The sequence below is a fragment of the Wyeomyia smithii genome, chromosome 2 (genome assembly GCF_029784165.1).
Source record: "Wyeomyia smithii strain HCP4-BCI-WySm-NY-G18 chromosome 2, ASM2978416v1, whole genome shotgun sequence".
In the NCBI taxonomy this organism is placed as follows: domain Eukaryota; kingdom Metazoa; phylum Arthropoda; class Insecta; order Diptera; family Culicidae; genus Wyeomyia; species Wyeomyia smithii.
Genome location: NC_073695.1, coordinates 203581392 through 203605071, shown reverse-complemented (window position 1 = coordinate 203605071; position 23680 = coordinate 203581392). Strand labels below are relative to the sequence as shown.

At 38.1% G+C, this 23680-nt stretch overlaps 1 protein-coding gene across 2 annotated transcripts in view; it reads right to left on the bottom strand.

The window, feature by feature from the left end:
* Positions 1 to 23680, bottom strand: part of LOC129719830 (uncharacterized) — a 615095-nt gene that overhangs the window by 9287 nt on the left and 582128 nt on the right. For both annotated transcript variants that reach the window (XM_055671238.1, XM_055671239.1), the window contains exon 6: positions 6265 to 6664. In XM_055671238.1, the coding sequence (XP_055527213.1) occupies positions 6265 to 6664 (400 nt within the window). The remainder of the gene's footprint in view (positions 1 to 6264; positions 6665 to 23680) is intronic.

Sequence of the window (23680 nt, the reverse complement as noted above, 5' to 3'; positions counted from 1 at the left end):
TCCGAAAATAAGATAATTGTAATTTTATTATTCACACTATTGTAATATTGAAAATAGTCAAGCCTTGTCAAAACGAAAAATTCGACCTCTGATTGGTCGTTATATGCTTGCTTCCCAAACACGGTCGACAGGATCATATACCTTGAAATTGAAAACATGCTATTTGGCCGATATAAGAGCCTGTTTCAGCCGGAGCCGCTCATAATAGTTCTAGACAGCGACAACAGCAGTCGTCCTCCCTTAGCAGCAGCACTAGCCCTGTGGTTGGTCACCACGTCTCAGGAGCAGCGCGGTTTTTCGCAGCGTAAGTCGCCAGACAGCCATTATTCCCCCAGAGTTGGGACAGCATGAAGATTGCCATCAGGAGATCCAATTTTGGAAATCAAAATGCCTTTTTCAATGCAAATAAACAAGTCATTGAAAGTTAATAATTTTTGTCAACGCAAGCAAGCACTCTGTGTTGCATCCTAGCAATCAAAATTTGTCGCACCCGTCCAATTTACTGAATATGAAATAGCTTCCACAGTGCATGTTGTCCGTGTATCTTAATTCCCCCAATGTTAGGGCAGCTCAAAGGTTGTAATTAGCAACCGATTTTGAACCGCAAAATGCTTTTTTCAAGGCAAATAAAAAAATAATTGAAGGTTAATAATTATCTGGCATCAACACAAGAAGACATTCTGTGCGGGATGCAATCAAATTCTGTTGTAGTTGTCTAATTTTCACTTTATTTAGTAAACCTCCCACTGTAGGGGCAGCGCAAAGGCTGCGATCAGCATAACCGACATTGAATAATAAACTGCCCTGTTAGAACGCATTCACAAAAGCAGTTAGTTCGACTATGCAGAGCTAATATGAAGTCGATTCAATCAATCAGCATAAACAGAATTTCGTCGTCTCCCAGCTGCCAAGTTGCAACATGATGCAACACGCAACAGCGAGCAAACGAAATCGCTTGATGTTACAAACCGCAATAAGATACGGGTTAAAACCGTTGCGTGTGTGAGAGCACCATCGGTGTTCATTCGCTGGATACAAAAATCAAATGCGAATTGTGGAATAATTTGTCTAAAGAACATAAGGAAATGGTAAACCTGAACTGAAAGGCGTGGCCTATTACGTAGCACCCTTTGGCTATAAAAGAGTTTTTCTGGGAAAACTAGCTACATTCATTAGTCGGAGGGTGAACTGGATGGACCGTCCACAACGTTGACAGCAGTAGCAGCAGATATCAGCACTCAGCAGTAACAGACAATAGCAGCGGGTTGCGCATGTGGCTGCCTTCAAATTAAACAAATCACTTGTCCTGTGGTTGGTCACCACGTCTCAGGCCTCTGCCAGGCTGAACGCCAACGCGAGCGATCGGGCGAGATTTTTGCGGTACATAAGCCGGCACTTCCTCTAATGGAAAAGTAGGATCATTTTGTTTAGAAGAATATTACTGTCGGTAATATTACAGAGATGCGATTGCATCATATCCGATATGGAATTGAACAATTGTTCTTTTGAGGACAAATAAAACACTTAATTTGAAGAGTTAATAGCTTTGGGTACCCGTAGCAATATGGTGACAGCCTCAGCGGTAGGTGCAGCCGGTACTTCCCTAAGGCCGATGTAATAAGGAAGTAAATGGAAGCGGCACGGCGAAACAGTTCGGGTGTTCTTAGACGCGCGTCATTTTTCGTACGATAGCGGCGGTATTAGCGGTAGATGCATTTACCAACACTTACTCCAGTAAAGCCGTGTCTAATTTTCAATGTGAAAATACCTTTCTATTGTGTTGGCCGTGCGCATTACGCCTCTGCCAGGCTAAACGCGATAAGCGGCGCGAACCGATACGCCGGCCGTAGGTTAATTTACAGCCGTAAGTAGAGCTGTGCAAAAGTATTCTACTTCAACCTTGCGGTCGTGGCTTTGCACACAACCCTCCTGTGATTTTTTGTTTTATTCAAGAAAGAAGATGTATTTAAAGTTTTCGTAACAGTCTATAAATGCAGTTTTCTTTGTGTTTTTGTTTTCTTTTATTTTCGTTGTTGCATTATAAGCTACAACTTCGTCCTATCTTTCCGTTCTGGCAGATCTCGAATACGGTAACGATAAAAGTGTTTGTCTTTTGAAGTTATCCACGAACCAAATCATTTTTAGATATCTTCATATGAGCAGAACTGCTGATCCGCCAGACCATGGGCAAACAAGTAACAATTGGCAAACAAGTAATAACCGACGACTTAGAAGCATGGCCAGGTAGTGACTTTCTTTTCTTTAGGTTTATGTAATGAATTCGTTATCCATCACTCGTCACGATGTGATGAAGAAAACTCTTCCTTTTTCCGCTGGAGCGTGTATTCATGCAAAGCCTTGGTGCTACATTCCGTATCGGAATTCGACCTTCTGTTTTACTATACACAGACTTCGCAGCCGACTGTTAAGTGTACAGGACAATTGCGGGGCTAGCGCTACGATCCTACTGACACTAACAGTCTCTCCCGAGCCGGGACTCGAACATACAACGACTGGCTTGTTAGGCCAGCATCGTACCTCGAGACCAGCTGGGGGATGGAGCATGTTTTCACCAGGGGAAAATGAGCCAAAAGCTATATTTATTAGTGTAATCGGACGGAGCAATATCTGTGGATTATGACTGGTGAGATAGGACTTCCTATTTGAGCGTTTCTAGGTAAGTTTTAACGACTTTATGGTAGTATGAGGCCGAGCGTTGTCATGTAGTAGCATCACTTTTTTATGCCTTTGCTCTAATTGTGGCCGATGTTTGCACAATGCTCTGCTCAGTTGCATAATTACATCAATTGAAGTTAAAAGCGTTCCCCAGTGATGGTTTTATTCGGTTTCAATAGCTCACAATGAATAACACCGTCCTGGTCCCACCAAACACACAACGTGCGGGTGATAATTAAAAAATTGTAATTTTTTTATTAATTATTTTTATTAATTTATTATATATGAACTAACAAAAAATATTTAACATCTGAGAATAGTCTGTTACCGGCCTTCCGACTGAGCTTTCTTATGATGCCGGAACAAAAGCGTTGAATGGCCTCCAAGTCCACTTTTCGAATGCATCTCTTGATTCTACTAATCAACTATTCGCAATTCATTGATCTTTAGTTAGAAACCTTCGATTGGATGACACTGAGGTAGATTCGTTGGGTTGCGTATTTGGGGTACAAATGGAGTCGAATGGTTTTAAAAAAACGTTTGTGTTTTTCGACGTAATGTTATTATGTTTTATCTGGCCAAAACACATACTTTTCATCGGTATGGTGTTGGTGGAAATGGAATCATAATGTGATACATTTTGATTGATAGCCAAACCACTAGGCTTGAATCATGATTTAGACAAAAAGAAAAAGTCCTTTTCTGGCCACTACTCTGGCCGGTCTTCCACTACCTTCCTGACGGATCATCATTGAGGTTTGCAAAAAATTATACACAGTCGAAACCGGAAAATCATCGCTTTCAAAATGGTTTACTTTTTGGGGATTTTTTTTGGGGAAACTAAGCATACATAAACAAAACAAAAAATACTGGCATAAAGACGAAAGAGAGAGCTTCTATATACATATTCTCATTTCTCTCTTAGCGTTTTTGTTGTGGAGTAAGAGAGCCTTAAACAAATTCTAAAATTTCAGTCGTCACCCGTTAGCCTTCGCAGCGTGGCTAAGACGACCATGTATAAGCATGACCGGGCAGTCATTTTTCATCACCCGTCACTATGCGATGAAGAGAACTCTCTCTTTTTTTTCGCTGCAGCATTTTTTCACATGCGACAAATGAGGCTTAACGTCCTTTGTCTTTAAATCATAAGGAGCCCATATTACTTGTATTTGAATCATTCTCAAAACATACAATCGCCTGGAAATGACCTAAGGGGTATACACTAAGGTCGTTTTTTACGCGGGGGATGCGTTCCAAATTTGTATAGACCCGCGTAAAAGACTTTTTTGAGTTGCAAATATAACAAAAAAAACCGTCCTAAAACGTTAAAACCTCGTTTGAATATGATAGTGGCCAATCTAGAGACCAAAATTCAACATTTTAAATTTTGAGTATTTACACCAAAAATTGTGAATTTTTTTCAAAAATTGATATATGATCACTCGTGGCCTAAAACGGAAAACGTGATTGAAATGAGGTCGATATCTTGTACCGTTTTTGAGTAATGGAGAGAAGCAACCCGCGTAAAAAACGCGTAAAAAGCGACCTTACTGTACTATCAACACCGAAGCAAGATGTTTCTGCGTTTAGCATGGATCCTCGTCGAGTGAACCCTTCAATTCAGCGTCTCATCGGAAAGTTTTGGCCTTCCAAGCGACAGGAACAATAACGGCATGTTGTTTTTCTTAGAGCAGCATTTCTGTATTTTTTGTTTTCAATTCTCGATGCACTTCATATTATTTTTTTAAAAAGCTTCTTTTTCATTTCAAACTTTCTGTAATGATTTAGTGGTATGTTAAGGCCCGGATTTTTTTTTTCGATTAATATCTGTAAACACAAGTTTATTTTTGGTTTGTATTATTGTTTTTGCTCATGTTTCGAGTAAATACCTTCAACTATTATGTGCCTTTATTTATGTCATTGTTTACTTGTGCTATCTCATGTTTTCACTCTCGACTTAAAAAAAATAAATAAAAATGAATGTATGTAGTCATCTGTTTGTTTTTTTTTAATCTGCTCCTGTGATGTGCGTATCTCTTAAACTTATACTCACTTCTTATTATCTTATCTCGAAATTATTTCACTTCTTCAATTTATCTGTTTTTCCGATTTAAAATAGGGGTTGGAGCAAAACTGAAAAGGCTTTACCTGTGACCTGTAGAGCTCGTTATAGACTTACTTCCTTTTCGCTTATGAGTAGCAATTTGGATATATTTTATGTAACAATTTACTAGCTTTTATTCTAATTCTACGGCACGTTTTTCTCGTGTTTTTTATTATTCTATTTTATTTTTCAATTTTTTATTTTATTTGGTCTAGCTGCAATATTCTTCAATCTAGAAGTTAAGGGTTAAATTTTTTTCTTAAATTTTCGATTTGTGTAATTTGTAAAGATTTATTGCTTTATGCATTCTTATATTAGCTCAATTTGATGTTATTGTTATGTGCTCAGAATTTGTTTTTTATTTCTGTGTACTATTGATTTTATATTTTCTATGATAATTTTTTTACTGTTATGTGGTACTCGCATTTTTCCCTGTGTTTCCCTATCTTTCAGATTGTTGTTGTTAATTTTTAATGTTATTTTTTCTGTTGTTAAATTTCGTTCTTTTTATGATTGTGAATTGCAAATTAGATATCATTTGTAAACATTCGCAAATTTTGCTCTGATTGCACAGAGTGCAGTACACTAAGGTCACTTTTTACGCGGTTTTTTACGCGGCTTTTTAACGCGGCTTTTTTACGCGAGTTTTTTTTCGGCGATTTCGGGATTTACGAGTTTTTTTTACGCGGATTCCGAAATTTTGCGCGGTTTTTTTTACGCGGCACGTATCCCCCGCGTAAAAAGCGACTTTAGTGTATTGTTAAATATACATGGTGAATTCAACAGTTCAACTGTTTATAATCTTAGAGATGACCTATTTCTGTGTAACGTGATTTATATTTAGTTTCCTAAATTTTTGTTTTCTATGCATTACTGAAACTTCAGGTAAATCGTTTTTATTTGTTTTTTTTTTATACATTGTTTGATTTTACGTTTTTCTATTAATTTTTTTGTTTTCTGTCTCTTATCTGTAGTATTAATTTTCTTCATTTGATGGTTCCTTGACGGATTGACGGACACACACTCCTAAAAATCGGAACATTTCCGGTGTCCGTTCGTCACGTCAAGTTCTTAAGTAATAGTAGCAAACAAGGACAGTTTTTCAGTAAAATAAAACCAGCTTCATCAAAATTGATTCATTTTTCGTGAAGTTCTGGCCATTTAAAAATTGACAAAATTTTGTCTGTCTCAATCGTTTGTTTTTGAGAGAAATTTTTCGCCGAAAGTCTCGATAAGGAAGCCGCTATAAAAGCTTAAATTTTCAAAGGATGTTCAACGCATACTTAAGTTGTATTTCAATATCAGATCTGTCCTCGATACAGAAAGCACCACACTTGCTATCAATTTCCATCGTTCTACCGCAAGTGGCAATAGAACTGCAGTAAACTAAATCATCGTTCGATCGCAGCTGATTCGAAACATGCAATTTCAGAAGTAAGTTGCGCTGCTGCACCGCAAAACCATTATCGTACGAATCTACCTACCTGGAATGTTTATCCCCCTTGGCACCGAGCGGGATCGCGCCGTTTCCGTTGAGAACTGTCATCGTCGTTGCTGTCGCTGCGACGCCGCTACCGTTGGACGATGGTTCGCTGAAGTTCGGCGGGAATTCATGCCCGTCCGGTGGCAACCGTGAGAAGGCCGGAGGCGCTGCCGCTAGTTTGTGCAGGAACCCGGCGGCCGTGGCCACTGACGTGGTCTGCTGGTACACGGTACTGGCAATGGCGGTCGCTGTCGTCGTTGTCGTCACCACATTATTCATCTGGTCCATAATCGTGGCAGTCGGACTGCCGTTCGGTTCGTCGTCGAGGGGAGCTACGGTGTGGCTACTGGGAGCGCTAGCCGCTGTTGGCGTGAGTGTGGCCGGAGAAGAGCTGCCTGATTCTGCAAAAGAAACGGAAAGAAGAGAGGTAAGAGTGTGATTTTAGATGACATGAAAAATATGAGCGGCGATTAATTTAAATTTGTTTTGCCAATCGACTAGGCCAGAATCCGGGTTTACTGCTAGCGATTGCAGCGTTGCTTCACGACAGTGAAGTACGAACTAGGTTTTGATTCGATGCACGATTACTCGCCGCAACCCGCCGATGCATCCTCTTCCTTCGCATCCTAGATTATTATTTATGAACAAAGCAAAAAATCAACGAGGTGATGGGTTTCAATTACAAAAACATGCGATGAAAACCCCCGGAGCCAGTTAGAGGTTCGACTCGATACGTACAGTAAATTTCTCAAGCATGACTCAATAATTTGCGCAACGGTCTTGTGTGGCACGTACGACACGCATGCAAAGTCCCACTTCGGAGCGATGGATCACCAAGCACTTTGTGTAGTTATAAAATAATTAAACTAGATCAAAAAGTGCACTATGCACGGGTTCTAAGCTCGCACACGCTGGTGACTGTTTAGAATCAATCCTGACTACCACCAAGTGGTAGTGGTTCCTAAGGTTTGAGTCATTCAATAATACTGTTGATATTAATCAAAATTTGCCCACTGCTGTGCTCCGCAGAAATCAATTTCCCGTTTCATGTCTCACTCTGCCCTAGGGTCACTCTCGGCAGCGCAAATCAATTATACTTCAATTTAAACAATATTTGCGCGGGGTAAACAAGTACTTCATACTACGCAGCAGCAATTCATCGTCACTTGGGTGTTGAAACTGTCCGATGAGGGCCCTCGAGATTGACGAACTCTTCGCGCGCTGCTTGAGAAGGTGCACGGAGGATCGCGCAAGAACAACGTATTTTTCAAGAATCATCCCGTAAAATGTAGATCACTTTTGGAACCGCGGTGTTGTTTTGCAGAACTTTCATACACGCACTTTCTGCTCGCCGAGAAATTCAATAAAGCCGCTTGATAACCATTTTCCCTCCTCTATTGTCGGAAACGTTCCGGACATCACCGTTTAATCAAACGCGCTGGGACCACAATGCTGCGCGGAAATCGGTCCCATTACCGCGTGACTGCACTGATTAATTCCGACCCAACTCGAACGTGCTAAAACATAAACTTTTAACGCCGCAATGGAGTTCCGATAGTGTCGAGAGACCGGGCACGGAAAAAGGGCGGAGTCATGCATGAGAATATTGATAATCTTTTTGTTTTCTATTTTTATTTCTCATTATCTGCGGTGAAATTCGAGCTCCTGCGAAATTGCCTTATCGGCCGGTCGGCCGTTCCTTGGTGCGTTGAGTTGATTTCGTGCTAAAGCGATTAGAAAACTAATGGCTTCACCTTGCGGGTCGAAGCTGTGGGTAGCTTCGAAAATTAGATCGTGACCTTGGAAAATTGATTGAAGGCGTTACTAAAGCGGGATTAGCTGGCTGGATGGATTTCAAACGCACCGGTCGCGGTGTGTCGGTACGCAGCACTCTCTCTCTCTCCCTCGACAGCAGGGCGGATCGGCAAAGGGTGTAAATCGCATCGTAAAACGGTGCGCGATAGAAGCCCAAAGTTCACTGATCCCTCCCAGGGTGTAGGTATAGCAGCGAAGAAGCCACGAGCATGAACTAAGTGAATCGTTCAGAAGGTAAATTACTTGCGAGAAAATAAAGGATGAGGTTGCCTCGCGATTGGAAGTGGGAAGGAAATCGCGTTTTTTTCCTTCCTCTCCCGCACAGGTTTTTATTTATTGTGCAAGTTAAGCTCGGGCGAAAACGTTTTTCATTAAAATAAGTATAAACATAGTAGATGTTGTTTTCTTGTTTGACCTGTACCGTTTTCGAGCGAAGTTGGAGTAGTTTTTTTTTTCGCGGATATCTTCTGTAATCGAGTTGCTAGGATATAGATGCTGTGTAGATTTTTTCAATTACAAATATGGAGAGCGTGAAAACGATATTGTTTTTTTACCCCCTGCCTCGGCATTGCGAACAAAGTGAACAAAAGAAATGATTCTCGAATTAATGTTTTTTATATTAAACGGTTGAGAAATTGGAATTTTGTACTGTTCCTCTATTTCAAGCTATGATGTTTAACGCAAAATGGTTGAAAATGCGTATGAGGGGAATAGAATTGAAGAAAAAAGCCAAACATTTGGTTTCGCAGATTTTCGACTAAGAAAATCGAAACATCATCATTGACTGAAACTGAAAAAGAGATACGTCAACCCGGATTTGGATGCCAAATACAAAAACAATGTATGAAAAGCAAAAGTCTGGAGACTTTTCGACAAATAATGATGTTTGTTGTCGGTTTTTCAGTAAACGCAGTTTTTTTTTGTCGATTTCACGCAATACTTATTCCATGCGCATCCCATAAAACCGATGCCATGGCCTAACGAAAGACGAAACAGTTTGCACCTTCTACGGAGATGATTGGCTCTGCTCATTTCAATGTTTTAATGTAAAGAAGTGACCTATGTTTCGTTCGCGATTATGAATCCAAGTGAAAAATTGGCTTTTGCTAAACTTCAACAAAAACTCGCTGAGAGCATACTAATGGTTTTAATCCAAATTGAGCAAATGCGGCTCTCATTTCACTTTTTCTGGATGGTGTAAATTCGGTCGGCCAATAATATAATAAATGGGTTCTCTTAACTAAAAACGAGTTCAATTTTTTTGTTGATTACCAGATTGTTGTTTTAATATTGGGCGAAGCGACGAAATGATTTCAAATAAACAGGTGTTAAGCAGTTAGAAAATCAGACTACAGTATACTGTAACAATGTGTAAATGGTAAAAATCTTGAAGATTTTTTGACAAATATTCTGTTAAACATTGCTTCCAGCAGTACATAGTCGCATTTGTGGACCGGAGCATTTTTTATAGAATAATTTTCCTTATGTCGAAAACGGCCGTATACCCAATTTCATCATCCAAACGGTTCAGTGGGTTTACGCATGACTTATTCCACGCGCATCCTAGAAAACCGATGCGATGAGCCTGTCAGTTAACAAAATACTTGAATTCTGTTAAAAATGGCAGGAAGTGATCTCAACACATTATGGCCTGGACCTAGAACCAGTTTTTTTTCAACGTGATTTTCACAACACCAAAGGTTTGTATTGTTTTAATCAAAAAATTTTTATCGACTTCCCACAACCGACAACAACAGAATATGTGATTAACAGTGGGTCAATGTGTAATAAAAAAATATATTGTGAAGAATCCTGGAAAACATGATTATATTAAAATTTGTTCTCTATGTGGTACAAAAGCTTAAAAACATTTAAAATATACATGAGCATTACATTTGTTACAGTTGAAAAGTGCGGGTTTGTGACAATGTCTGAATTAGGATTTTGATTTTTGATCAAATTTGATCTTCAAATTTTGTTTGATCTTCAAATTTTGTTTAGCAATATGGCTTCTCGAAAGAAGTCCGTATGCAAAATTTCAGCTTAATCGAACTTCGGAAAGTCGTGTTTCATAGCGATTAAAATTGATTTACAAGGCACTTTGGTGAACACGTATTGGATCACTGTTCGGTAAAACGAACAGTCATTTTTAACCAAGTGACGCGCGCGTTGTAATGCTAGTGAAATATACATATATAGTATAAAAATAATTTGATTTATAATCTACTAGCTACTGATATATTCAATGTTTAGAGTTTCAACTATTTTTTTTAGTTTAAAAAAATATTGGAAAATTGTGTTTTTGAACACATTTGCCCGAAACGCTGCCCTCCCTACGGGATGGGAGGATAGGGATGCCCGGCACGTTTTTTGTTCCTATTACCAGCTATCAAATACAGAAAACAGAATTTTTTTATCGCGTCTCAGCTATGCGTAAAAAATTTCTTAACTATTGTTCGATAAATCGAACACCTGGGCCATAATGGGTTAATTGAAAACAATCTCAGTTCCGGAATAGGGTGCCCAGAAAAAATTTTAATTTTTTCACAAATATTTGTAACTTTTGACCAATTGATTTGATTGTTGATGAAAATCTACAGAAATTAAAAAAAAATATTATTTTCATCATGTCTTCAACTTGAAAAAAACATGAGACCATTCGATATTTTTTTATGTTTTGTAAAAAATATAAAGGCGTATTTATTCTGGAAAATATCAATAACTTTGAGCAAGGTTGCATATTCAATTTTGGGGTGTTTTATCGCCGCGTGCCGATAGCTCGTTCCACAAATGCAATTTTGTGAAACAATGTATGACAAACTTGTAGTCCCTAAGTAGTACTACAAGTTTGTCAAATAGTACAATGCTCTAACTCTTATACCTGAAGTTTCACTATTGTACTTGTGGAGCGAATCATCAGCACGCGACCAATTGAATGGAGTTGACAGCTATATTTTAGTATTGAGAAATGTGTGTCTTAAAATGCTCTGAAAATCGTTTTAAGACAGTTTTGATGTAAAAATTGACATGGGCAACTGCCCATATAAATTCTAAAAAAATTGTATGGACCGTGGACATTAGCCAACCCCCCCCCCCTCAAAGCTGTCCACGTGGTATGTGGGTGGCCCCTTTTAAATATAGATCGGGTATTATTGTAGGTAAAAAAACTTTTTAATACAATGTTTTTTTAACTTAACCATTATCGAACTTTATATCTCCCTCTCTCTCCCAAAATAAGAAAGTTAAATGTTGGTCATTATAATTTATAATATGTAACATAAAAATTAGCGTTCTATTATAAGTGATAACTTTGTAGAATTTTTTTCTAGAATATTGCCATTAAGCTCTAGACAAACATTTCTCCCTAATCTTCTGGACCATAATACAATTGGGATCAGAACATTTCTCTAAGAAGATTACTCGAAAACTGCCATTAATGAACGTTTAGTGTTTTAGTTTAATGTATTTTGAATATTTCGCGTCGCTACATCATTCTTTCCCAAGGGGGAAGGTGTGGCAGATTCTATCCAACCACATCAAAATAATATTCAATACTCGAACGTTTCCCACGAGCTCAGTCTCAAACGCAGATGTCGCTCCCAATACCACTTCGATTCACTAATACTTGGAGCTCAATTACACGTAAGTCGAAAAGTGCACAAACTATCGCTTAAAAAAGTACAGTTGTGCTGGTATATTTTAACATTTGAGAACTAGTGCATTTTGTAGATGGATCAATTTTCCTCTTCTCGAGGCCATTTATACCCGATTTTATTTTACAAACACTTCAGCAACTTGACAAATTATTTGTTTCAAGTACATCCTGAAAAACAGATGCCATGAACTTGCCAGTGGACAAAGTGCTTCAATTATGCTCAAAACAGCAGGGAATGTGCCTTTCTTTTTAGCTTGTTTTCAACTTGCATTTACTTAAACATAAAAATGATACCCTTCAACATGAGCTCAAAAAATAGTCTCGTCGTTTGATTTATGTCAGCACAAAATCTGGAGCATCAAGTCTTTTTCCGCGCCGAGTGTCTATAAATGATACAAAAAATTGAAGTTTGTATTCTTGACAAATAAATTTTTTTTAATTTTTTATTTCTTCAAGTTCAGCTAACTATTTTTGATTAGCTTATAATGTGTAGTTTTAGGAGAAAAAATTCATACTCAAAAGAAGTGAGTTTCTGTGATATTTAATTTATAATTATTTTAGCTGACCCGGCTATCTTCGTCCCGCCTATTTTAGTGTTTAATTTAATAATTTTAAACATTTCAAATTCATTGATTCGTTGCGATTTGTTTATATCGTTTGAAATGATTGGTTTTATCGGGATGACAACATCCTCAACTTTTGGCTTTTGTACATCACCTCTATTCCGGAAATATATTGAATGCATTTCAGTTATTTTCGATGTTTTCCAGAAACTGAGAGTGGTCATCTTCGAATTAAAAATGGTGTCCAGGGTCAATGCTTAGCTTCTATACATCATTTCGATTACGAAAATATCCATATGTAGTAGTATTCAGTTATTTTTGGCTGTTTCCCAGAAGTTGCCATTTTACAATTCAAAGTGGTGTCTGAGGTCAATTTTTAGCTCCTTGCATCATTCTGGATCCGGTAATAGACATATTGGGTGGTATTTGGTCACTTCAGGCTATTTTTCAGAAACCGTAAGTCGCCATCTTGGATTACAAAATGGCATTTGGAGACAACTTCTGACCACTGCTCGTCATTCTGGTTAAAAAAACACTCATATTGGGTGGTATTCTGTCATTTTTGGCTGTTTTCCAGACACCGGAAGTCGCTATCTTACCATTCGAAATGTTGTCTGAGGTCGATTTGTGGCATATTGGGTGGTATTTGATCATTTGCCGCTGTTTTTCAGAAACCAGAAGTCGCCATCTTAAATTTCTAAATGGTATTTGGAGACATGCCAGAAGAAGGAAGGGTGTCGAAGGGAAGGGTTATGGACATGTTTGTTACACCTAAAAACATTCACTTGCCAAATTTGGTTAAATTTGCTTGATTGGTTTTTGAGCTGTGCAAAATTTGAGTTTCATTTGTATGGGACCCCTCCCTTATAAAAGAGGGAGGGGTGTCAAACCATTATGGATATATTTGTTACCCCTAAAAACATTCACCTGCCAAATTTGGTTCCTTTAAGTTGGTTAGTTCTCGAGATAAGCAGCAATTTTGTGTTTCATTTGTTTGGAACCCCTCCCTCACAGAAGAGGGAGGGGATTCGAACCATTATGGACATATTTGTTACCTCTAAAAACATTCAGATACCAAATTTGGTTGTATTTGGTTGATTGGTTCTCGAGCTGTGCGAAATTTGTATTTCATTTGTATGGGACCCCTTCCTTGTAGAAGAGAGAGGGGTGTTAAACCATTATGGATATATTTGTTACCCCTGAAAACATCCACTTACCAAATTTGGCTCCATTTGCTTGGTTAGTTTTTGAGATGTGTTTCATTTGTATGGGACCCCTCCCTTCCAGAAGAGGGAGGGGTCTCAAACCATCACAGGAACCTTTCTCGGCCCCTAAAACCCTTACACACAAATTTTTAGGTCGATCGGTTCGGTAGTTTCCGAGCCTATATTGATCAGACAGACAGACAGACCGGACTGCATTTTTATAGATATAGATAGATAGATATTTGCGTTTTTTTTTTTCTAAAACACCTTTCTATCTCATGGTGCACATTTGTTTCTTGGACGACAAAACTACTGTCTACAATTTCGCAGAAGACGTTATGATAATCAAACCAAACGTTTTGGCTTTATTGTTTTTCTGTTTTTCTGAAAAATTTTAACTCACTTTTGTTTTGTTCTTTTCAAAAAGAAATTGATTTCAGTTTTGAAAAGTGAGGTTTCTTGGTGTGTATTTTTTTTTCGGAAAGACAAAATTATCTGCATCTTTGTCGAACAACGAACACGTCACACCTATCAATTAAAGCGTTTTGACTCTAAAAAAATTGTGATCATCAATTTTTTTTCTGAATAGCATTTTTACACAGTCCTCACTAGTCGTGATTCAAAAAAAAATAACCAAAAGCAAAAAATAGCATTTTTTACTCATAGGGGAACTGCTCCATTATTCATTTCAGCCCATATATTCATCGCATACAACATAAAAACACAATTGAAAATAGAAAAAAATGCATATTTTCTAACTAAATCGATCTGCTAATCCATGGAATAGATCCTCCTTAGTTCACTTTAGATTTCTCACAAATTAGAATCCTCAAAAACTCACTTAAAAGCTCTAAATTTGATATAATAGTCAGGCATCTGCACTCGTAAACTCATCTATTTCAATCACCTACCTCAAAAAACAAAATCCACGCATTGTTCTGTACGGCTACAATTGGACTCGTTCAGCAGCCAACCAAAGTTTTTTTCATCACTAGCGGACCTGTTTTTATTTTAATCACTAAACAAAATCATTCACTACACCTCAAATTTCCAAAAACAAGCTTGAATTAGCAGAAATATATGAGATGAATTTCTACAATTCCTAAATTTCAACTGCATGTATTTTCATCTGTTTTTACTGCTTTGAAGAAAATCAAAAGTTGCCAAATTGGTTTCTGTTAATACGAACAAATCATACTGAAAATGTTGAATTATTCCGACATAATTGATATAAATGGACAGCACTGCAGTGGTTACCTAGGTTACCATATTTGCACGTAAACAATTACAGCGGATATCTAGGTAACCTACTACGACGGGCTGCGGCTACGTTCATTCATGATAATGTGATTTATTCATAATTAACAGTGCATTGCAGTGTGATGAATATGGGGGAGTCGTGAGATGAATAATTGAGCAGTGATTTAAGTTTTGAGATGGATATGGAAGCGTTGTGCAAAATGGTTTGTTTTACAAAATTCAGGATAAATCTAGCTAAGTTTACTAAATATACAATACTGAACGATTCTATAAGAGCACGTAAGCGTATTTTGTTCATTTGTTCAATGATTTCATGAAAATTTGTTGTTTAATCTGTGCATTCTTCTTGAATATCAACTCAAAATCACCATTTTAACCGTAACTTCAAAAACATGTAACTCCCTCAATTTTTATCAGATTTTGGATCAACAATTTTAGTTTCAAAGGGAAATTCATGTTACTTTTTGTCATTTTTTAACGTTTGCCAAAAATACAACCAGTCTTTAAATCAAGTTCAAAACGGAAAATTTGCGGGAAGGCCAAAACACATGTAATTCAAAGCACATGTGTGCCGCAGAATCTTGTGAAACAGTTTGGAACGATCGGTTAGTGGGCAGCCTATGAAAAAATTACCCTACTTTTCGAATTTTCAGGTCACAGTTTTCACATCGTTACTCCAAGGCCAGAATAATAGTGAGTCGCAAAGCCGTAACAATGCAAAAAAAAGAATGTCCTCTGACATACGATTTCTTTTTTTTTTTTTTGAAAGGTCTATTCATTACCTTCAATTTGCCCTTAAAAGATTTTAAATAGATCGAATTTTTGAAAAAAATGTCGGTTTTTGGACAACCCCTTTTCTATTCCTCTGTGTATACTCATCACTGCAACCAGAGACGTATTGATCTATTGTGAAATTGCCCAGGTGTTTTCCGTACTCCGCACTTCATATTATTGGCAGTATCACTATTGAAGTGAATGATACGCTTTGTTTTATTTATTTATATTCGTGCTTGTGTGTGAGAGTTTACCCTTCCATTTCAAGCTTACTGCTCTATTATACCGAGCCTCTTTTTTATCCTACCAATATCGCCAAATTACAATTCCCTGAACTGAGGCTACACCTAACGTTCCTCTCTGGCCAGTTTTATTCTAAGAGGGACTTATTTTGTCAAGAGGAAGGAGTCTTATCGAACCTCGTTCTACCTATCAACACCGCGTCACAATCGCAATTCCCTGAAAAGGCACTCAATGCTTCACCTTTGGTCAGGTTTATTATAAGTAGGACTTTTATTTTTGTCAAGAGGAAGGAGTCTAATCGAAACCTCTTTCCTCCAGCCAAGACCGCGTCATAATTACAATTCCCTGAAGAGAACTATCATACGTTACTCAGAACAGTTTTATTATAAGAGGGACTTTTTTGTTAGGATGAAAGTCAGCAAGGGTACTATAGAATTCAGCTTGAAGGAAGGGTATGCAGTGGAGAGCCTGTGAATGAGCCCATGTTAAAGTCCTTTGACAACCAAATGGCCTGATTCTACTACGGTTCGAACCCACGACCACTCGCTTATCAAAGCGGACTCTGTAACCTTGCGGCTACGAAGCTCTCTCATGGACAACCCCTTATTCAAAAAGGAGCTCCCTAAAGACTAAATAAAGAAAAAGGTACAGGTCTAGTTTTTTTTTCGATAAGAACCAATATACCAATGAGTTAAAAAAAATTTCTTACCTCATCCCCGCGGGGAGAGATCAGTTTTTACATCGAAAAATGACATTCAAACTCTTATTACTCAGCAACCGCATGCATAATTGGCACAAACTGTATTGCATGTTGAAGATCAATCTCTTCTCTAACTCTTCTTCTCTTCTCTTCTCTTCTTCTTCTTCTCTTCTCTAACCGTTATCAAAGTTTATTTGACAGGTGATGCCATATGGCACAACCCGCGGGGAAGGGGTTAATAAGAAAGGTCTAACGGTATTTTAGGTGAACAACATTTTCTGACATCAGAAAAGAATTCAGCAACCCAAAATTGGCATTTTATGTCATTTTCAATGATTTTAAAAATACCGTAAGGCTTTGATTTCCGATTTGTGTTCAGAGACCTGTCACTTTGCGCTGCATTACTCCTTCCAAAGGAGAATGGTGTAGAGCAGTTTCAAAAAAAAAAAAAAAATGTCCCGGTTTTAATGCTTTTTGCCATTCTTGATTTGGCTTAAACTACGGGCAAAAGATTCCATTTTTCACTATTGGTTTTATTTTTGGAAACACGACTCATCATTGAGGAGCTGTTTAAAAATTCTATGTTGAGAAGAAATTGATGCTTACAAATATTTTTAAAGCCGAAACGGTTTGTTTGATCGGTGTGACGTCTTTGGCAAAACTGTAAATAATAATTTTGTCTCTCTAAAAAAATACACCCACTAATAACATATTTGAAAGAGGGTCAAGAGAAAAATTAGGAATTAATTATAAAAATGCTCATTTTTCAAAAATTTTTATTTTTATGAAAGCCACAAAAGAGTAGCTCATTTCTTTTTTTATTTTTACAAAATTACACTCATCTAACATGAATAAATTGCAATAAATTGAAATTAAATCTAAACAGTTTTTGTCATCAAAAAGCATCCAGGAGTCGCTGACGGAACGCATTGATTGATATGTCGAAGTCAAACAGCTCATATACCTCTTGAAACGGTGGCAAATAACACGAATTGGATCATGAGAACCATCCAATCGATTCCGAGGATCCACAGGTAACTTCTTTGGCGCAACAGCCTTTCAAAAGTATACAAATGTAGATGTACTAATATGGCTGGGCAGTCGATGTGGTCAGTCAGTAATTTAGCAGTGAAACCGGCTTGTGCAATATGGCGGCGTAGCTCCGGTGGTTAATACCTCGCCATGGGAGATAACGAAGAGCATAGCGTACGACTTTTTTCTGTATCATTTTCATTCAGTTGGGCCAGTTTGCATAACATGCTTTAAAGCATAACGGGCCTCGAAATTTATCGGCCATCTTAAATATGAATCCCAAGTATACTCAAAGATCCTTTACACATTGCACACGGAAAAGGTGCTGTGATGATATAGAATAGTCAAATTTGATAGATTCTCGCTTTCTATTCGAAGAAATAGTACTGCATTTTTCCACGTTTACTTTTGAAAAGATTGTTCAACAACAATTAACATATGTATCTCCAAACAATGTATCTCCAAACAGAAAACAAGTTTTCTGACGAAATTTATATCTAGGAGTAAAATCAGCTCGTTGTTAATCGTAAATAACTGATTTAAATTAAGACTACATTTACTATCTATAGATGAATCATCCAGCTCAAACCTTTGTAGAGGTATGTGGCGAGATAGTCATCATCACCATCATTTCTGATCTAAAATGTTTGAGTGTGTCTCAAGCCTTGAGCCAAAAACAATTGTCTACTCTTGTAGAATAATTAATTTTCTCAGCCAAACATTTGCGCAAAGTTTCGTTTAAATAAGAAAAGTTTCATCAAAATTCTGTGGTTATTTTCGTTCATTTTGGTTAGTAACGCTTCTAAGCAAACAGAAATAGCGATTTAGTTAAAGAAGCGTCTCTCACAAAAATGCATTATTAGTAAAAAGTTTTCGCTACCATTGCTTCAAACCTAATTCATTAAGATTTCGCTTATTATACGCGATACATCGTAATAAAAAAAAAAAAACAAGGAAACGATAAAAAATGAAAAGAATATCATTATCAAGCTGTAAAACTTTCACACGTGAGTAATTAACCCTCATAAATCACCAAACAGGATTGTTGTTCATCAATAATTATATAAATCATACCACAATAGTACCAAACCACCGGTAATCGAAATCGCGAGCAGAATGCCCATATTCAGCCGCTCGATTTCACCATTCAAACAATTGCAAAACAGAACCCCACTTTTATGTTTCAAAATATTGCACCGGGAGTTTTTTTTATTTATTTATTCTTTATTTCCACTGGGAAGAGTTTGAACGTTGATTGGAAATTTCCGGTCAGTCAGACACTAATTGCCACATCTTAACCAGCTATTGGGGCCGGCACTTATGAATGAACTTTATTGCACCTACACGTCGTATATGCTCTAGCAGCCGACTTTCACGGGACCGCACACAAATGACATGCGCCGCCAATGAGACGAGGGGCAATTAAATTTCCTGCTGAGTCAATCGAGGCTCTCTGTTTGTAGGTACCTTGTACCTTCCAATGATGTTTACTCGCATTCCCCTGAGTTCGGATTTGGAGCATCAGTTATTTTCACGTACGGTTCGCTCGTTTTTAAAAAGAGCTTAAAGTCCTAGAGGGATTCTTGGGGGGGGGGGCTCAAGCTCTACTGCGGTGGTGGGTGATAAGAAATGGCCCTCTATTAGGATTGATTATGCTAATGAACAGAGAGAAAAAACCTACCCACCGGTCATCGCCATCGCGCCTTCAGCAAAGCAGCAGTAAGGGTTCACAGTTATTTAATCACATTTTGCTCCAAAAGGGTACGAAAGGACTGATGGCAATGGAGGAATAATTTATGCAACTTTTAATTTAGCACGACTTCGAGTAGGAACTCGTTTTTTTTCGCCGGGAAAGAGAAGCCCCTCTTTGATCATCGTTAATTTTCTTTTCCCATTGGGAAATTTTATATTCATCCTCAAAAATTCCAGCTCAGTTCGCTTCTGATATTTTTCCTCGCTTTGTATGAAAGTTGTGAATTTTCACTGCAGAAGTGTCACGTTGCTCATTTTCTGTCAAGTTAAAACTAGAAATTATGTGCTCTCTACTCATTTCACAAGTTCTAAAAATTCTTCGCCACATCCCCGTTCGAGAGAATATAAAACCTAATCACAAGCTAGACCGTGTTTGAGTTCTTGGAACTGACCGCAAACGGCTCATCTATCCGTTAGTTTACGATAGCAGCGAATTGAAGTTTCCATACACGGACTAATCGTGATCGAAATTTGGACAGGTTAATCGCGAACTTCGCGGCCACGACGACGCCCCGACGGGCAGCAACGGAGGGTGATTTATGAAAAAGAGATAATAAAGCGTCCTCCCGGAGCTTGGCCTTTCGCGAGTCCGCTGCCCGTTTCGCCGTCTACCTAGAAAACCCAGAGTAATTAATTTATTAGCCAATTTAAAAGCTAGCCAAACACCCAAATTAGCAGCTCTTCCTGGCTGCGTCGGCTGAAGCTTGCTGAGTCCCATTAGGAAAGAGGTGACTTAATGTGCTGTTGGTTCGCTGGTTCTCATAGTTGGACTTTTCATATTTGAAAAAAAAAAATGCGAAATTAAGCCATCAATTTCACCTGAGTTCGCAATCTACTGCTATAATGAAGTTTTGGATGTTTTTGTCTTGGATTTTTTTCCTGTTTAGTTGTTTAAAATTTATGGCTTGATCGGGAGGCGTATACGGAATGGCTAATTCGCTAATATATGTAAGCATCAAAAGGAACTATTTTCAAAATCAAATGTGCATGGGCTCTCGATATTCTCAGTTTATTTTTTGAATATGATGCGAGAAAGCCATATCAATGAAATAGGAGGTTTACAGAAATGTATGGTCAAAGCAAATACCTTCAAAAAGGAAAAAAAAAACCGACAGGAAGAACTAATTCAAGCTCAAAACTGTATTAAAGAATGATTCATTGCCACAGAGTAATTCGACGATAAGTTTTGAAATTTAAACCATCGGCTCAATGTTTGCTAGTTCAGGTTTAACACAGGAAGTTCAGGAAGCATTGTTCTAAAATATAAACATTTAAAATCGGAACGCACAGTGCAATTTGTCCAATTTCAAATGCTTAGAACTCGGTCAGTTTTTAACTGTTTTTCTTGACGCCATTAATTAATACTAGAAACAGCCTCGAATGTTTTTAGGTATTGTACACAAACCTTCTGTTATTTCCACGGATCTTCAGCAAACGCAATCTATTCCGCTAAATTTATTAAAATTTTAACGAATTTTCGTTTTGTGTTCGTTTTTAACCAGAACAGAGAGAAGGGCTTTTGATCGCGAGAACAATTGATATTCGAAATCCTTCTTTAATTGAAATTCTCTTCTTTGCTGGTTAACAGTATTTTTTTTTATCGTAGCGTAGCCAAAATTTACTTCTGAGGGGTCGATGAAAACATGTGACTTTGAGAATACGGAAGAGTAACTTTAATCAAAGAAAATCATTTTGCAAAACGGGATTAGAAAAACAGTGGTTTGGCGTGCTCACATTACTCACTCTTCATACGGGTTGTATTGTAGTCGGGATATGAATACGGGAAGGAAGAATACTGAAGGAAGTGAATTGGTGAGAACAACGCAAATTATGAAGTATTTTTCTGCTATCACTAGTGATACCGCTCACCGTTCAACGCACGTGCTATTCAAATAAACCGTTACGTAGTTGAGTCGAAGGCCAATTTAAGAACATTCAAATTGTTGTTTATTGCATGACATAAACAGTGGGCTTGCCAATGAGAATCGAATTTCGTTTAGTGGTAGGTCTCAAAAGTTTCGCCTTCTTTTGATTTTTTAAGCCCTACCGCTGAACGAAATTCGAAGGTCAAATTTCTCACATAACATTAAAGCAAAGCAAAGCCTTGGTGCTACATTCCGATTCGGAACTTGACCTTCTACTTACTATACACAGACTTCGCAGCCAACCGTTGAGTGTACAGAACAATTGCGGGGCTAGCGCTACGATCCTACTGACACTAACAGTCTCTCCCGAACTCGAACCTACGACGACTGGCTTGTTAGGCCAGCATCGTACCTCGAGACCAACTGGGGAGGCTCACATAACATTATGGTACCCTAAAAAAAATTAACCTAAAAACAGTAATGCAGAATTCTGATAAAGGAAAATAATTCAAGATTAAAAGCTCTAGGGGGTGGAGCCTGAGCCCCTCCACCATTTTTTGGCTACACTACTGATGGAAGTTAATTACGAAACTCTAAACATGCATGAGAACACCGTCTCTGTTGATTTCCGAGATCGCCCCGTATGACTTCCAATTCGAAACGTGAAAAACTCGTCAGAGAACTATGACCTATTGGAGTTTGGTCTTCCCAGCTATCTAATGTTTGAATTGGATTTTTTTTTTCGGGGGCTCTTCTGAGTTGTGTTTCATGTACCGGCCAGATGGCAACATGTCAATTTTGCACTGAGAAAGCAGAGACAATCGCAAACATACGAACAACGATTGACGTAGCAAACGTAGCATAACCGCATCCAACCAAGGCAAACACGTTACCGTTAGTACCATCACGTAATCTATACACATAAAAATGAAGTTCTGTCTGTCTGTCTGATCCACTTGGAAATGACTGAACCGATCGGCATGGAAATTTGTAAGTGAAAGTATTTGGGTCCGGGGAAGGTTCTTATGATAGTTCCCTCTTCTGGAAGGGAGGGCTCCCATACAAATAAAACACCAATTTTTGTATAATTCGAGAAATTATCAAGCTAATGGAACTAAATTCGGGAAAGGAGGATAGTGAGGGTAAGAAATGCTTTTATGGTGGTTTGACACCCTTCCCTACGCTGGTAAGGGAGGAGGGGATACCATATTAATGCCCAGATGCTACAAGTCGACCCCAGGCGCTACTTTTAAATCTAAGAATTCTGAAAAATAGCCGATCAACATCCAATATGAGTATTTCCGAAATCGGGATGATGCATAGTAGCCAAAATTTGACCTCAGACACCATTTTTAATTTTCAAGATGGTGAATTCAGTCTAGGAAACAGGCAAAAATGATCGAATACCATCCAATATGAGTATTTTCGAAACTGGGATGATGCACTGAAGCAAAAAATCAACCCTAAACACCATTTTGAATTCTAAGTTGTTAACTCCGAAGTCGACCATTTGTGGCCCTTACACCGTTTCACCTTAAACGTTACTTTTTGGTACAAAAGAGAATGGGGGACGAAAATCAAAAAATCTAGGTACTTGTGTTACGTAGTTTGTGTATTACGCCTTCGGTGGTTGAATTCCAAATCAACCTTTTCGAATACCAATATATGAACGATAACAAGCAATGCAATTTTGAAGTTTGTTAACGGAAAAAAGTTATACTCGGTATCAAGCATGGAAAAGTTCACTCACTAGCAATATTTCATGCAAATGTGTTCTTTGATTCATCAGTTATCGTTCAACGATTTCCACTCGCGTACAAGTTTTCCATAGAAACGCTGTTGATTGTTTTTCGCTTCTAAGAGTTCCGACTACCATAGAAGGAGACTGAATGATTCAAACACGATAGTATTTATTGTATCCAAGTTCACTTGCATTCAACATTATCGCGAGAATCTTTGAGCAGTTATCGCCAGTGATACAAAACTATGAATCCAAATGAACTTTAGATTGCGTTCAATTGTTTGCTTACCGGAGGAAGCAGATATCATCAATGCTAACGGAAATTGCAGCATGGTGCATTAGCATGTGATACCTGATATCACCAAGAATTATCGTGGTATATCACGGTGAAAGCATGACGTGGAGTAGCCGAATTCAGCCTACAAGCAGCCAACATTTGAAAGAATCATTGCGATGGCTTGAGTGCAATCGTTTACGATTCTTTCGTGAAACACTCGCTAGATGTAGCTCGCTCCGCCTAAAGCAGGCAATACTGAAACAAAATCATCAAAGAAAGCTACCATATATTTCATTGCTTTAAGTTGTCTCTTGCAAGCTTGAGAATGTGTAACTTTTAATAGCGATGGTTTGCTAGGATTGAAAGCTTATAAATAGCACGTTCAGAAATGATACCTGAATGATTGTTATGCGATACGAGTTTTTCCATCCTTGCTCGGTATTACCTTCATTGCTCACCTTAATGTACATGTGATCTGCATAAAATTTCTGCAGGAGCATTCAAAGAAACTTGCTCAGAAGAGCCCGACAGTCAA